Source organism: Apus apus, chromosome 2 (genome assembly GCF_020740795.1).
Source record: "Apus apus isolate bApuApu2 chromosome 2, bApuApu2.pri.cur, whole genome shotgun sequence".
In the NCBI taxonomy this organism is placed as follows: Eukaryota; Metazoa; Chordata; class Aves; order Apodiformes; family Apodidae; genus Apus; species Apus apus.
Genome location: NC_067283.1, coordinates 89,447,852 through 89,465,463, shown reverse-complemented (window position 1 = coordinate 89,465,463; position 17,612 = coordinate 89,447,852). Strand labels below are relative to the sequence as shown.

Genomic DNA, 17,612 nt, shown 5'->3' with positions numbered 1-17,612 from the left:
CATGTGCTTCTCCCTAGCTTAAGATCTTTTTTGTCTCTGTGCATACACACAAGCATGTATCTAAGCAAAACAAGATTTCTCTTTGATTCTGCTTGATGCAGTTTGCCTCATTGTAAAGTATTTTGAAGGCTGTGCTGTAGACCCTTGCTGATTCTGCAACACACGCGGGCTTTCCTGGGAATTGGAAGGTGATCAGAGCCATCCTGAAGCCCTTTGAGGAATTTAGTTTGTAATTAGTGCATACAGCATCTCTCACAATGAGATCCTGTGGGTAAGCAGAGCTTCTTGTGCAATAACAATTTTGTTAATTATAATATTTTGTATTATTGATACTATGAAATATAAATATCTCATTAGAAGTTGGTAATGGGCATTATTTTTATAAAAATTAACTCTGAAAATTACATTTAAAGAAACATGTAGGCTTGGAGATCTTAGAGGACATCTGCACTGCAAATTGAAGGAATATTATAAACAAAGTAGCTTTTCTTATCTAGACCCTCTCTACCTGTAAGTGTTACTCAGAGACTTCCAAAACAGAACATCCATGCAAATAAAGAAACAAACAAGAAAGGCCATGCCAAAACCCATTACAAGTCTGTTCAACATCATCTCTTCGACTGCCTGCCTGCTGGCAGAAAGAGGAGTGACAGTCTGCTTCCATTTTGCTGCTTGACCTGTGGTTAAACAAAATTAATCAGTATGGCTCAACACTGAATAAATACTGAATTGCTTATTAAATTTTTATGACATTTAAGACATTTACATAATTTGTGGGGGTTGAGGAAGAATGAGGATGAATGTGAGGAGCTTACTGTGTAATGTCTCAGTTCAAGAAGGTTTTTAGGTATGCATGTAATATTAGGCAAATTAAAAGCAATGGGTAAGCACAGAGAGTTAAAGACATTCTTAAATACTCTCCTGAGCTGTCTTAAGCACCCAATAAATCTGCAGTGATCTTGTAGCAGATATGTCATGTCAACACTTCCTTACTAACTTTAGTGAAGTGTTATAGGTACATCTGCTGCTTCCAGTGAAAAATAGACAGGATTTGAAGTGATAGCTGTTTCTGCAGGAGTTTTCTGTAATAGCTGCCAAATGGGAGTGAGTAGGGGAACACGACAGCAGTGGAAGCAGTAACCTTCCTGTTTCAAGTAAAGAAACAAATAAATCAGTAGCTGCATGCAGAGAATTCAAGATTCTGCCCAACATCTGTCAGATGAAAAACTGACATGCCGCATCAGAATCTCCTTTATAACCAACCATTCTAAGTGTTCTGCTTTCAGAGAGGTATTCAGAGAGCTGTATGAAGATCTTTATGGGGTACAAAGGTGGGATATCAGCAGTAGTGCATCCCAACTTAAATTTGAAGCAGCACCTTAACAATAAGTATAAACAGACCTTTATAACTTCCATATTCTTTTATTAAGCTCTTGTGTCTGGATTACTACAAGAAATGTGACACCTTAATATAATCAGACCTCTAACTGAAATATACAGTGAATACAATAAAAATGGCATTGGTTGTTTAGGCAGGAGTAAATGGTTTAGAGGGAGGTCTTGATAGCGTACAGAAATTGCCCTGCTCCTGCTAGCATGCAGAAACACCCCTCTGACCTCGGAGGCTCCCTGGGAAGTGCAACACACTGGAACAGATGTGTGCATTAAGTGAATCTCACTGCTTCTGGTGTCTGCTGAGAGGGAACTGTATTGTTGAAAATATAACTATTTTGATTTTTGGGCTAGTAGAAATGAAAAGATTAACAAAAGTACTGCTAAGTTCTTTTGGAAGATAAAAAATTTGGGGAACAAATTAAGGGCTCTTAGATTCCTGCCCCTAACTGCAGGAACCTAACCAGGATATACTGAAGTCTCAGCAGACTTTCTACAGGGGCAATGGTCTAAACGATTTTGAAAGAGACGTGTGTGAATCACTGAGTGCTGATTCCCAGTTCTAACCCTTTTCTGGTGAGCCTGATAGCAGCTCTCTAATGAGTAGGCAGAACTGTGCGCCAGAAGCAAAGTGGCCGAAGCTATGCTGAGCCACTCAGACTTGTAGCAATACGTGCAGTGCCAGACGTACTGTGATGAGCATTGGGCTTGGTGGGCAACATCTGCACATCTTGCATGAAAGCCTGATTGATGGCTGCCCAATCTCAGTAAAGCAAGATTTTGCCTTTTGTTTGGGCTAAGTAAAAGTATTTGCTTTCTTGAAGGTTTTGTGTAAAAGGCTGTCAAAACACCTTTAATTTTATATCGCTATGAGAATATTGTTATGCGGGGGAATGGCAGAGTTTCAAAAGGCAGGAGAATATAAGAATTAAATTGTAAGCTTGAAACTATGTATGCAATTCCTGCCCTTTTCAAAAACTTGTGTAGAAATCATGCATAGTGAAGAAGAGCCCAAGAGATCTATAATGTGAATAAGCAGCAACAATATAAAATATCTTGTACCCATCACATGTAATTGTGTTTGAATCACAAGCAAAGTGCATTTAGAAAGAGCCCTTCTGCTTCTTACAGTGGACCACTTCCTGTTTCACTCTCATGCTAATAGTCGTAGGTAACTTAGTTTGATAGCATCTCTTGACAATTCATGCATCTACCTTTGTTTTAGGGGCATGCAGTGTTGAGTTGCAGCCAGATGGTCTAGACAGATGATAACAAGGTATGAAATGATACACCAGAGCACTCATCTCCAGCTGCCGTCACATTGAACAAACACTTACTGGAATCTGTAATACCTAAAAATATGTACTGCACTGTGGTGGACTTTCACACATGCCCCTGGGATTTAATTGTCTTTTAAATTTGGCTTCTGCAGAAAAATTGCCTTTTGGTGTCCATTTCTTGCTATATTCCTAGTGAGCTGGTGACAGTAAGCTGGGCAAAGAACATAATTCTTTATTCTTTGTTAGGAATGTAATGTCTTTTATTCTGGAAATTGCCCACAAAAATTAGTTTTTTCTTCAGCATGATTTGTTATTCACCAAAAAATTTCTCCTGAAATCCTTGTTGGATCAAACACTTGCCAGCAATTCATTTTCAGATCTTGCAATTCAGAATTTGAACCCTTTGATGAGACATGGGGTACATGTTAAGCTTCTGCCTTTGGCTTTTAGAACATAGCACTTACAAGTTCAGTATTTACTTTCCTAGAACATTCTGTAATCATTCACACTCACTGTACATTTGCTGGGATGTTTGCAGAAAGCAATGTACAAAGGGCAGAGACATACATATCATTAATGTCTTTAGAACTCTGAATAAATATTCATGAAATATATTCTGCACTTTTCATTATGCTCCTCGTGATATTAGATGTTACCAAAGCTAATATCAAAGCATCAGAGGTGTGACAAATCTTCATAAATAGTGCTGAAAACATTATAGGTAGAGTTCAAAAGTACACAGAGCAGAAAAGCCATTAGATTTTATCTGAAAAACCTTTGTAAAGTAAATGTCTTGGAATTCTGTTCTCCTGCTTAGTGGGTATGAAATCTGAATTGATCCTGCTGGAATTTGAGTCCAGGGCTGCGGAGAAAAACTTTGGTAGATCTCTGAATCTCTGATCAGATCCCACTGCTCACATCCCACCTGGTTTGTATTTGAGAAGAGGTCACTTTCACAAGAGGTAGCCTGTTGTGATGCTGCAGAGTAACACAGGGCTGTTGTGATTTGTAGTTTTTGTGGAGTATATTTTTTTCATCCATTAATAAAACTTTCCAATTTTGATGAATTTGTAGAATGCTTAGATTCACTAATGCAAAAGGGTTATAGGTTAAATCCATGTCTACTGTAAGATTTATTCACTCAATTACATTTTTCCCAAAAGGGTTTCATCAATGTACAAGGTAATGCATGCATGTACCCAGTCTTTGTTTTAGCTTTAATACACTTTCAGGACTTCAGAATCCCAGCAGCAATAAATTCTAGATTATTTTTTTCGTTGAAAGTTAATCAAGGGCAAAGGGCTTCCTTTTAGGCAACTGTGAGTATGCAGCAACACACATGCCCCTGCATGTTCATACACAGATAGGAGTTGCATCAGTGTTGTCACAACTATTAGTTCAGCTGCAATGACTGCAAATTTACCAGTAATAACAAGAAGATTAACCCCTCCTCTCAACAAAAACAAAATATAAGAAATCTTGTAATGAGAAAAAAAAATTGTGTTGGTGCCTGAACATGGACAGTACTGTGAAGTTAGCCAGGTATGAGTTTGGTAATTTCTGTGAATCTGTATGTAATCTATATGTAATCAAGAAGAATCAGTTATCCTACTGTTGAAGCTTGACACATGTAGGTGTCAATTCCAGTGCTGAAATTCTACAATGCAGATTTCAGTTGTGAGCTGCAACATGTTGCTTGCCTTGGTTTTTTAAGGTGCTTGATGAAATCAGAAAGTTTGCAAATGTTCTTAACTGTTGATCATCCTATTTAAAATAACCCTCCAAAGAGGTCAAATATCATGAGGTTTTGCCATCCTTATTTTCTGGTTTTGTTCTGTAAAAAATCTTCAACTTAAAAAGTCAACTTTATCACTGTTTTGAAGGTGTCATCTGTGGGCGCTTCCCACAAGATGCCGAGTACTTTGTTTCCGCTGAGCAGAGCATGTAACCTTGTGCATGGCAATATCCTACAGGTGTCAGTGGTTCTCTGCTCATTTTTGAGAATCTTTCCCTGGCTTGAATTTTTTTCACAAAGAAAAAATGGCTTTCCTAAGTCAGAAACAGGTTCGTAAGTATTCCCCCTTACCCATTGTAATTTGCTTTACTGAGGTTGCAGTGGTTCACAGCAATGGTGTTTGCTATTCAGAATGCTTCCCAGAATATATGGGACATAGGTATCTCTTCCCACATACAGGACCAACCATCTCACATCTGGTTTTTCTGGCCTCCTGGATCAGGTTTCTGTCTTCTAGCAACTAGATAGTGAGAAAAAGAAAAATCCAAGGCAGCTACTATATTTTTGGCTCGTTTTTTCTGCCTTGCAGTTCTACAGGATGAGGATGCAGTGTGGAAGGATCATAGGAAGTTATGGTTGTTAGTATACTTTAAAAAGTAACTAAAGTTACTTTTGATTTCATTAGGTTTGCTGCTGCTAGGCAGAAGAAATTGCCAAAAGGAAAGGTTGCTTAACATACCTCATCTGGGGTGAACTTTCTAATCAATAGCAGTTTTAATTTATATCAGAATTAACTGATGGGGCACTTTAAAGAGCTTTACTTTATTTCCATGTCCATTTTGTTTTGAACAGTATCATCCTCAGACAATATGGGAAGGATTGCAATGAGTTACAAAATATTTCCCTTAGCTCCCTCTCATATATGCAGTGGCTGGTTCATGATATTAATTATATTTTCTGTTCAGTTAGTAAAGTGATAGCATTTATATGGAGGTTTTGTGATGCTATGGGTTTGAAGTTGTTTTAAGCTCCCCCTAAGCTGCTTTCATTTTATGATTCTAAAAATGCCACTTGTGAGCTTCTAAAAATGTTTTTGTTGTTCCTTGTTCCCTAATGTGTTTGTCATAGATTGAAACCAGGTTCTGTTTTAAGGCAAGCCAAGAGTATCCCTCAACAGCCATTTATGCCTTGTTGCATCCATCATGTGTAGAACAGCTTCTCCCTCAGCTGCCAGGAGCACTGAAAGCACAGTTGTCAGGATTTAAAGTGAATGAAGAACAACTTGACTTGCAAAAATTATGTTTCCCATATGTGCAGGCATCCATTCATAATTTCTGGGAAATCTTGGGGCTGTTAGAGCCAAAACATGAAGGTGGTTCAGAGCAAGCAGCATGCACTGACACCGAGAATCCTTTGGTCAGCTCAAGAAACAAACAGAAAACCTTTCTGTAATTATGGCCACCAGGATGATTTCACTAATATTCATGGTATTGTATTATTTCTAACTCACAAGTGATCAGATAGTCTGATGTTCTACCAAAATTTGAGAGTCTGGCAGGTTTCAAGAACTCATGTGCCAAGGATTACTGTCTCTGTTCTTCATATTATTGTCACTGCCCTTCATACTGATAGGAGGTTTTTGTGGTTTTGTGTGAAATGCTTAAATGTGCTTCCTAGAAAGCAAAATCAGAGCTATGCTGCTGAGTTGGGCCATCATACCACATGAAAAATGTATGGCAAATAAACACTGGCCAGCAGTCTTCTAGACTTTACTCTTGTGGATTTTCACCTGAGCAAGGGAAAGTGCAAATTGCTGTTGAGGATTTGACTAATTTGCCTGGGATACCTATGCCATGTAAAGTAAAAGCTGCTGAAGTACATGAATAGATTCACATAAGACCTCTGTATTTTGAAAGCAGACTGAGGTGGTTTCAGAGTAACAGCATCATCTAATGCCATTTCCAGACAAAAGCATACCCTTGATGAAATAAGGCCTAGTTATGTATGACCATTTGCCATAATCCCTGTCCCCAGTAACTGAGGCCCAGATTCACAAAATCATCTAATTCCTGATTAAGCACCTGAGTACCTCTCAGGTAGGTTCAGGGCCTCAGTGTTTCCCAAGTAAATGTGAATTTACTGTACAGACCTTTTATATGCAAGAAATCATCCCGTCATTTTTTTTCCATTGAGCAAGAAAGCTCTGGATACAGGTGTAATGATTTTTTGTAGTCAGGCTGTAGAAGTACATTGAAGAGGTGGTTATGCTAGAAACAGTCAGTTTCTGAGCTTCTGGACATGTGGGATCAGAGTACTTCACTACTGCTATGGGTTCATTTTATATAACTGACTCCTTTTGATGTGAAAGCACCTTTCACCTTGTATTTTGCAGTTTTTCCAGAGGAACAGGTTAATATTAAGTAGTAAGCAATACACATGTGATCACTGATATAGCTATCTTCATTTTGGTTTGATATGTTGCAAGGTTAGGATCAAGGCTTTGTTTCAGAGCAGAAATTGGAGTAGGAACCATCAGATGGTTCTTCAGGATTTGGAAGATGTCTGCATCCTACCAAGGAGACTAGCAGCTATACTCTTCACAGGCTATAGACACTGTTTAATCCATTGTCTGATAACCATAACTAACAGTGATTGAGTTCAGGTTTATCAGATATGCAAGTCCTTAAACACCAGAAAGAAAATGGTGGGAGAAGATTTCTAGCTGTGTGGGGCATTTGGGACCAGCACACGTTGTCACAGCTGCTGTGCTTTCATCCCCAGCACAGCTCAGGAATGTACTTGCTTGGAGTCAATGAAGAGAAGCCATAATCCCTCTTACCCCCTGTACAAGGGAAGTTGCACAGACTCATCTACACAGCTGCTCTCCTCCTGCCTCTCAAACCTACCTTACTCCCAGCCAACACCACCCCAAAGTAAAGATGCAAAGACTAAATAAGTAATGGAAGACTCAGTAACTAATGACCGTATGTCTGTGTTTGAATGATGCACCACACAATAAGGCTAACTGTTGATGGACAGTATGAGAAATGCTGGGTTATGCTTTTGAAGCTATGCTTAGTTACTTGCACCTTACAATCAAAAACATGCAAATAAGTTACCTTACTGACTTATTAAAAACTTTTATTTTATTTTTTGTATTTTTTTTTTTGGCAAATCCATTTTGTAAATGGGTTGTAAACAGTTTACTGACACACATCCATTGTCTAGCACCAACAGGGAAATGAGACTGACTAGGGTGGCAGTGTATGCAGTATATGACCTACTGTTTCAGAAGAAAATTTGCTTTCGTTTTTTTTAACTTGTTGCAAAACCCTTACAAAAAAACCCCACCATAGCTGGAGAGGTCACAGAAGTACACAGTTTAAAGGCCAAAGCTGATCTAGAAACAAATTTCATTAAAAAACAGTTAAACAAAGAATAATGTTTAAAAAGCTTTGGAAGCAACGTTACATTATGTGTAATCTTGCAGATATGTCAGTCTTGATGCATTCTTTGTTTCTGCTCAGGGTATGCCTACAACTTATGGTCTGTGCTAGGTAAGAGGAGTCTGGAAAGGGAAAATACAGTGACCTTAGTTATTTGGTGTATCTTGTGAAAAAAATGCTGTGATGAGGACATCTCATTCTGAAGTTGCCCTCGACAGCAACTGAGGTGCTATGCTAGTCCATGTACAAAACCTTCCTATATCTTACGCTATTAATTTAGCTTTTTTGTGGTGACTCATAAGATTTTCTGCAAAAATACTTTGAATTTTAATCCATGAATGATTTACAAAGTGACTCAGATTCATTTGTAGTTTTTTATTTGGCAAATACAGTTTGGAATGGTTTGTTCATTAGCTGCTTGCTGCCTAGTCCTCACTAGTCTTCATTAGATGGTGGCCTAAAATATGGGTTATTTTTTCCAATTTCTTCCTGATTGACTTGTATAACAGGTGTTGAATTTTTATTTGAAGAATAAATGATACAAATTTGCAGTAATTTTTGTCCTAATTAATAAAAAACCTGGGATTCTCAAGTTTTTTGCAAATATTTGGCAGTTGTTAAAACACCAGAGTAAATGAAACTGGCTGATGTTACAAAAAATAGCCACAAAGTGGTTTTAAAATAATGTAGCTATTGATCTCCCCTCTCTACACAGAAAAATATCTATTTAATTTCAAAGGAAAGTGTTACCCAGGGGGTTCTGCCACATCTAGAAAGTTATAGGAGTCATGGACTTCTCTCACTGAGAGGAGTTACATTTGTGTGTTAGAATAAACTGTTCTACCAACAGGTAGCCTGCAGTGTCAGTTTTTATGATTTTCGTAATTCCTTCCCACAGTTTTGCTCTTCTGGCTGTATGTGGTACTATAATACCACCCTAAATTTTAGTTTGCTCTGTCACTATGCCCAGTGTGACTCTGAATGCCTTCTGGGTGTGCACTTTGTAATGAGGGTCAACACCTTTCGGTCAGTGTGTGTGCTTCTCATAAGCTTTGTTCGTCAAAGCATCTTTTCCTACAGGAATTCATTTTGTAGCCATTCAGGAGTTCCTGCTCTTCTGAAGATGTTGTGCTATGGAAACTCCAGGCATTCTGCTGTGGTCCCTGCTTTGCAAAATTAGAGAGGGAGTTTATTTGGTGAAGACCAGCTTTGACCTTTACAAGCAAAAAGGTGTTTCCACCATGTATCTCCAATGAATTAGGCAGTGCATAGGAGAATAAATGTAATTGCTATAATGCTTCAATTCAGATGGCCAACCATGAATGCCTAAAGAAAATAATGCTTTCAAATAGGAAGGGAGGGACTTTTTTATCACCTACTTAGGCCAAGTGGAGCTTATAAGGTGCATTCCAGCTAACTGTTAATTTCATATGTTCAGGGAGCTGATTTAAGTGCTGGTCTACACAGCATTAGTGTAAATGGGTGAGATCCTAATCACTTGTGAAAGCTGAATGAGTGCCTTCCGAGTAGAATGGTCAGAAAACAAGTTTTATGTGGATATAACCACTGAAGATAATAGAGCAGCATGTGCCTATTTCATAGTTACCTGTTTAAATTTGTGCACTGTCAGTATGAGAGAAGAAACAGAAAAGAGGCCTGGGCAAACTTTGAAACAGAATGGTAAAGATTTATCCTAGTGCTCTTCTTTATGCAGTTATTAATCCATAGGCAAATCCTCCAATTTGCTAGACCTCTGCTGGGTTAGCTGCACAGGTCACAGGGATGATATGGCTTAGATTCCTGTTGAAAACACTGTTGTAAGAGAAAAAAGCCCCAACATTTGTAGAAGGGTTTTTTTTCATTAAATTAATGTTTTGCTGGAGGAAGACATACTTGGTAGATTATTTTTTCCTGCCTAAATACATTTGATTCTTATAAAAAATCATAGATTGGAGTTTGCTTTTTGTTGGATTGGGATTTGACAACAGGAATATAATACCATGCTGTGACATGCTGGTTTGAATAGACTTTATATCTTATTTTGTAAAGACTTCTTCTACTCCGAAGGCTTGTCTTTTTAGTTTCTTAATCCACAGCATTCCCTTTACAGACATAGTTAAGCTAAATTGTCACTTCTGCCAGTAAGACACATTAAGAAAAATATGGGTTGTGTGTTAAGCAGCATGTGATCTACACAGTATCCTTCTGCATTGTCTTAAATAAGGATACCTACATCTTCTCTTCCTTCCCCCCCCCCCCCCCCCATATACATAGCTAAAGTTGTGTGCAGAACTACTGTTGCATATTAAGTTAAGCCTAAAAGCAGGGCGCGGGACCTGGTCTCTAGAACAGCCAGATCAGTTTACAAGACCTGAGGATCCCTCACTGAAGTTGATGGGAGTTTTTCAATTGACTGCTTTGATAGCTGGAGATGACACTTAATAAATGAGGAAGAGTAAAACGCTCTTACCCAGAAATGTTCTAGATGCAGCCACTGTCTACCATTCTCACTTGCACTTATATGTGGAAAGGATTAAAACGCCAGGTATGAAAAGCGTTACCCTCTAACAACAAGAAAAGTCAAAATATCGTGTTCGACTTAGCAGTATTTTTTTATATTTTTTAATTGCCATTCATACAAAACATATTCCTTAACAGCACTATGTTACATCTTTTTAGATTTTCTATAGAACAGAAAATAGTGTGATGGTATTTCTGAGGCTCAAGCTAAGCATCTCTGAGTATAAGTCCAAACTGAATTTGTGCATCTAAGTACTGTAAGAATAGAAAAAAATTCATAGTAAGAAATAATTTTTATACATAAATGTGCAGCTGAAAAGTAGCCTTTAAAAAGTGCTAATTAAGCTTGTGCTGTTGAATAGGTAACTTTGCTTCTGTTTTCAAATTGAATACCTTCTTACAATGGAAATACTTAAAGTTTTACAAAGAGTCTTTTTTTAGCTACATCAGCTACTGGCTAGAAGAGCATTGTACTGACAGTATTTATGAAAGCTCATATACAGTTGTCTTCAGTTAGTTCCCAACCAAGGCTAAACTGGAGCAGTTTGTTTTCCCACCCAACGACCCCTCCCCTGCCAAGAAGGGGAATCAGGAAGAGGAGAGAAGCCCCTTGGGCTGAAATATAGACAGATTTAATGAAATAAGAAAGCTAATACAAACACCAACATGAGGTATATAAACTTATACTCAGCCTGGTTCTCAGGTGTAGCAGAGGGAGCAGCAGGCCAAGAGGGAGGAGCCCCAAGAAACAGAACTGACCCCCCTCATCACACATCCTCCTTTATCATGTGCATGACACCTGCTAGTCAGCTTGGGTCAGCTGCCCTGACTGGCTGGCTTATGATTCTGTCCCAACCAGGATAGCAATCTAAATAAAAACTTGAATACAGATTGAAAACATGAAAATTACGGACTCCTTGCCAATATTTTGATCTTGCCAAGTAGAAATTACAATGTTTGCACCAAGTGGAATTAAAGTGTGGAAGGACCCAAACCTAGCAATTTAAGTTGCTGTTCAGCTTTTTACAGGTGTTTGCAAAAAGGTAAATTTGAGAGAGTGGAGAAACCAAGAGGTATTTAAAGCCTAGAAGCATGGAAGAAAAGCCGTGTAAATCAACTGAATGTTGGGAGACTGTAATGGACATGGTATAATATAAACATCTGTACCTTTGTTGGAGAGCTGCTGCTGAGAGGCACAATCGAAGAGGTGGTGGCGAGAAGGAACATGGGGTTTCTTGCATGAGGTAATGGCAGCCAGGCAGCAGCTGTGGAGGGCATCCCTTTGGTCTAACTTCAGTTGACACTTTGTACCTCAGGTAGCTGAACAAATCAGTAGCCTTTACCTTCTGCAAAGCTGCCAGTGGCAATGTGGAGTGTCTAGTTCTAACTAAACTATTAATTCAGGTTGATGGATTAGGTGAGTGAGATAATTTGACTACTCCCTCAAAATATATGACTTGATTATATATATCATTAAATATAAAGCCCATTATTGATTATGTGTGTATTAAATTTATTAAATGAGACACCAAGCTTGGTTGAAAATTAATTGACTTTCCCTACTAGCATTTACTTCAGAGTAGTAAGGCATTTTGGCTCAACTGCATTCATGAAGATACAAAGCTCTCTTGGCAACTTTTTAAAAGGATTAAATACCAGCTAACAGAGAGGTCTCATAATGTAAGTGTGCACAGGGAAGTTTGGTCAAGTGAGGGCATTTTCAGTAGCTTCTCCCTGGACTGGCTTCTTGGCCATACGTTATTTACCTCCTTGTGTTGTGATCTGTGTGCTCTTGGAGAAGTGAGAGGAGTTGGAGAAGAGGTGGCTGATCTGGTGGATCTTTGATGTACTTCAAAGATGGAGTGTGTGGCTTCCTCCCCCACCTTGCCAGCCTGAAAGCAAGGTACTGGGTGAAGGTTCTCAGCTTTTCTACTGCCTTGCCCGTGATGGCACAACTATATCAGTATGTTTAATGAAAAAAATATCCTCTTAGTCATTTATTCCAGAGTCCTTTGAAAAGTGGAAATTTGTAATACTATAAAATACCACTGCTGTTTACAACTGTGAGCTATAGTAGATCAAGCTATCAGTTTTCTACCACAAGTCTTTAGTTCTGCTACCAACAACAACCTTATATAGGGCTATAAATCTTCTAGGAGTGTAATAAAGGTGAACTGCATTTCATTGTAATGGGTTATGTCTTACATGAAGACAAGAGCTAGAAATTCCATATGTAATAGCCAGTGCTTCCCAATATTCATGTCAAAACAGAGGATGCACTGTGGGCTGCAGAAGTCATTCAGATGTATTGCAGTTTTCTATCCCTGGGTACTCTGATTTTATCATAGCAGTGCTGCTCTAGTTCAGCACTTTGTGGTATTCATTTTATAAACCTTATTCTGAGGTGCTGACAGCTCTTCTGGAGAAAGAAATTCCCTTAAGTCTTAACATATTGCTCCATGTATTTATTTTTCTTTTCTAACGTTAGAAATGTCTCAGCCAAAATATAAATCTGAATTTGAAAGTTCAACCTCTTTTGCAAGTTCTGGAATCGTAGCAATTTTATGAGGCATTTAGAGACCAAAAATGCTAGTAGGTACCTATTGAGATTCACAAAATAATATATTTTCTATTGAAGTCAATTAGAAATGTAACTGCCATGGTTGTTTCTCTAGCTTTAGGAACTTAAATACCTTTAAAAATGTTTTTAATCATTTTGGGCACTTCAGAAAATTTTACCCTAGAGCCTGATTTTTTCCACATGAAAGACAGTTTCTGGTACTGAACTGAATAGATAAATGCATCAGTGTTATGTCATGGATTTTATTTCAGAACTGTTTAGCTGTTTCTAAATATGAATTATTTAAAACTAAATAAATACTACCAATGTGCATGGGTTCTATTAAGCATGGAGCTGTTACTATTAGTGAGCTTAAACACACCAAAATAATATTTATTGTTTTGCAAAGTTGTGAAAATGTTTCATAAAAGTGCTCACTGGCTCTGATATTCATGGTTGTGCAACAGCACCCCATTACTAAATCGTATTATTTCAGTGGGAGTTTGCAGGGTGTTCTTTAATCTTAATCATCAAAGTTGCTGCAATTGTTTCTTTTCCAGTGTTAGCTGTACCATTTTTGTTTCAGACTGGACACATAAAACTAAAGACATTTCTCTCTGCTGTCCTATGGTTCAGGAAATTTTAGCTTGGATTTATCACATAGCCTTTTGTATAACTTACACTTAAATGCAACTGGGTCTTCAGTTTCTGCCTGTTCTAGTAAGGAAATCTCCTGCTATATAAAACCCACAAACTTCTAATGATACATATTGGGAATTCTCACATTGAGAGTACATAGGCTCTCCAAATGCTGATCTGTATTGTGGAATTACACAGGTCAGAGTGCCAGCTGCTTGGAGAGCACTGGTACGTTGTGTTGCTCACAGAAACGTTCTGCAGCAGCAGAGGTACACTGAGAAACCCTGTTATGTCTTACCTTTCTTGAAAACCAGACAGCACTGCTGAGCAGCAACATTTACCCTCTCGTTCAATTTTTTTTGCTCTGCTCCACGCACTGAAGCTGGTGTGTCTTAGATGGTTGTTACTTTTGCTGTTAATATGACTAGAGATTTCTAAAAGTTAGTTCAAAGGAAGTTCATCAGGTGAAAAAGGTAAGAAAAGGGACTGAATTGAAGCTGATCTTCAGCCTCTGAAAAGACTCATATTGCAGACTGCAAAACTCTAATAGATGTACCATCTAGCATGGGTACCAAAAGGTGCATTAGATGCTGTTGACAAAAGGTAGTTCAGATCCAACAAAATCCTGTCCAGGCATTGAGTGCATAGTGTTGATGTGTCTCAAGAGACAGGCTTGCATTAAGTTTTCATAGTCTGGCTCACTGGAAGACATTAAGTTGCTTCTGGATTAGGCTGTCTTTCCAGACTACAGAGAATGGAAAAAAGGTGTTGGAATCGTTAGCTCATCTGAAGTGCATCTATACCAATGCATGCAGTATGGGCAAAAAACAGGAGCTTGAAAGCCACGATACACCAGGAAAACTGTGACACAGTGGCTATCACAGAAATGTGGTGGGATGTGTCACACAACTGGAGTGCCACAATCAATGGCTACAAGGAACAAATCTGAATGCTAAGATTTCCATATTGAATCCTGTGACCCTTAATTGGGATGCCCAGTATTTAAGTGGATTATTGGTTTTTAATTGAAAAATGTTCTGTCTGCTTCGAAAACTTTATAAACTAACCCCCCTAATAGTTTGCAAATAAAACTGGGCTCTGTCAAGGACAGTGTGACTTTAATCATATGCAGGCTTAATTCTGATCCTACTGAGGGACCAGACTGGCCACTTTATTCAGAGCCAGGCAGAAATGGCTTCTATCCTTAAAAACCCAGCAACATCTACTGCAGCACTGGAGTCTCTTGTGGGCAAAATGATTCGGCTTACACTTGAAGTTTATTGTACTGTTTGGCAAAACCTGTATAATTCTACTCATATCAGGTGTCAGAGTAGAATTCATGCTGAAAAGAAACAAAATAAATCACACAGCAATGAAATATAAAGATCATAAAATAACCTATTTTATTTTTTACATTTTTCAGAATATTGCAACACTTTAACACTACTGCTGAAGATTACACCATCATTTTCACATCTGGATGCACAGCTGCACTTAAACTGGTAGCAGAAGCATTCCCTTGGATACCTGAAGGCACAAAGCAACCCAGCAGTCGATTCTGTTACCTAACTGACAGCCACACATCTGTGGTGGGCATGAGGGGGATAACTGCCTCAATGAATGTCTTATCTGTTCCAATAAAACCAAAGGAAATCTTGCTATCAGAAAAAAACAGGTTATCAGCTGAAGAACAAAACTGTACAACACCTCATCTGTTCTCTTATCCAGCTCAGAGCAATTTTTCTGGTACCAAATATCCCCTTTCATGGATACAGGACATAAAATCTAGAAAACTTTGTCCCATCAAAATACCAGGGAAGTGGTTTGTTCTACTAGATGCAGCTTCGTATGTGAGCAGTTCTCCATTAGACTTGGGAGTTCACCAAGCTGACTTCATCTCCATCTCATTCTATAAAATCTTTGGATTCCCAACTGGTTTAGGAGCACTACTAGTAAACAATCGGATTGCCCCCTTCTTGAGGAAAACCTATTTTGGAGGTGGAACTGCAGCTGCCTACCTTGCAGAAGAGAATTTTTATTTCCCAAGGAAATCTATAGCAGAAAGGTAAGGCTTTGTTTAACAAAAGAGAGGGTTTTGCTGATACTGTTGACATCAGACAAATGTCTTAGGGTTGGTGCATGCAGTGGGCTGTGACACCGGTGCTTGTTTTTGCATTTGGATAGGTATTTCATGTCTTAACTCTGTTTTCTTCTTACTATTCTTTTTTTATCCTATCTAAAGAACATAATCTTAAATATTTGATCTAGTTTGTCACAACTAGTAAAATTATAAGACTTCATTCAGTGACATAAAGGTCAGTCCATGCATTTTTTATTTATATTTAAGGTACTTCAGTGGAACCCTGATTTTGTTTTTGAAGCTCAGCACCTGGAGTAACCAGGCCAAAGCTGATCCCACAGCACAATGACCTACAGTTAAATTGGAAAGGAAGGTCCATGTACTTCACTGGAAAGGTGGCATGCTTTACTCTCAATAGAAGCTTTATCAGAGTAACACATTCAGTAAGATAAATTACTTAGGACAAATATTTGTAGTGCTCTTATTCCCTAACTGAGGTTCTGGAGAAGCTGTGAATCTCTCCTACAGAAAACAGAGAACACCTAAGAGGACAGACATTCACACATAAGGAAGTGCTGGGCCAAAGGATAAGCTTTCCTAGTCCCTTAGCACACCGAAATGCCACTCTTAGCAATGCTTGTTCTCTCTGCCTCTCTCTATCATGCCAGCAACATCTTACATAAATGCAGTAAATTCCTATCTTGCATCCAATACATCTACACAAACACTTGTCAACAGCATTTAATATTAAATTATAGTCCTTGGGAGAGACTAGAGGTGCAAAGGGTAAATTATTTTTAAAAAGCCATTCATGCTTTTCATTTGGTTACAGATGTGTAATCAGCAGCACAAAGTCCTGCACCTCCCATGATGTAAATTCTGACCTTTCATTGTACGTGTAGCAATGTGTAACGATGCTTCATGTGAGTGCACCTCTTCTAGGTGTGTGCTCTGAGTGTTGCTGTGGAATGTTGGTTCTAGGTTGTTAAATGCAGAGGCTGGCTGCATTAGCCTGGCTCCTTTGCTGTATGAGGCCATGCATTATTTCTGAAAGGAAAATTGGTACAGTGAACATCCAAGTAATGTTCTAATTTAGAAACAAAAACAACAGGGAAACATTGGTGTTCTGACTTCTGCTACTGTTTTATTCAAACCAGAAAGGCTTTGAAGTGCAGCACTCACTGGAAGTCGGGATGAAAGGGTATAAAAATAATGGGATCCTAGGGTGCTCCTGCATCACCTGCAAGCCAAGGAGAAAACTTGTTTTAATTTGACCTGGGCAGGCTCTAATTTCTGAGTAGCTTTTCTAGAGGTGATTGACATGACTCCTGAGATTGCATGGCAGATAAAAATATCTGAAATGCATTTTAGATCTCAATTCTGCTTTTATATGTTTTTTAATTGAAAGGAGAAAGTTATGTGAGGGCCTTGAGGGGAGTTCTATCTCTGGTATGTCTTTCAGGAGTTTTCAGAGGTTGACTAATTATGAGCCTTTCAGGTACTGGAGGCTGTCACTGCTTTCAAGGGCTTTTTTTACTGGATCAGAAAGGCCTGCTTTAACCTTTTTCTACTACAGAGTAATAAACAAAGGAATTTATCCAATCTGTTTTTTCAGACAGGCTGGCTACAGAGTGTCTACTCTTGGTATAAGGGAAACTAACTCAAATAATCAAATCTGACAGCTGGATACCTAGGCATATGATACTAGTTTCTGTAAGACCCCAAAGTGTCACGCAGACAGTCTGAGTCATTGTAAATAGGTAAATACTTACATATGTCCTAATCTAATCCTTTATTTATTATTTGAAAACCTAATATTTAAAAATACAGGTTTAGATAGAGCAGTTAGGAACACAACTACTACACTTCAAATGAACTGCCAGGCCACCATGGCCAAAACTAGTATGATTGCCTTACCTGTGGGCCACATTTCCATTTCTTTGAGTGACTGAGACACCTA

At 38.5% G+C, this 17,612-nt stretch overlaps 1 protein-coding gene across 4 annotated transcripts in view; it reads left to right on the top strand.

Annotated features, from left to right (window-relative positions):
- Nucleotides 1-17,612, top strand: part of MOCOS (molybdenum cofactor sulfurase) — a 219,414-nt gene that overhangs the window by 63,264 nt on the left and 138,538 nt on the right. For 2 of the 4 annotated variants that reach the window (XR_007888640.1, XM_051610814.1), the window contains exon 4: nucleotides 14,996-15,637. Coding sequence is in view for 3 of the 4 variants with exons in the window: in XM_051610814.1 (XP_051466774.1) it covers nucleotides 14,996-15,637 (642 nt within the window). In the remaining variant the exon portion in view is untranslated. Of the gene's footprint in view, nucleotides 1-2,617; nucleotides 2,669-4,116; nucleotides 4,215-14,995; nucleotides 15,638-17,612 lie in introns of those variants that run through there. The other 2 variants (XM_051610816.1, XM_051610815.1) reach the window with 2 other exon arrangements.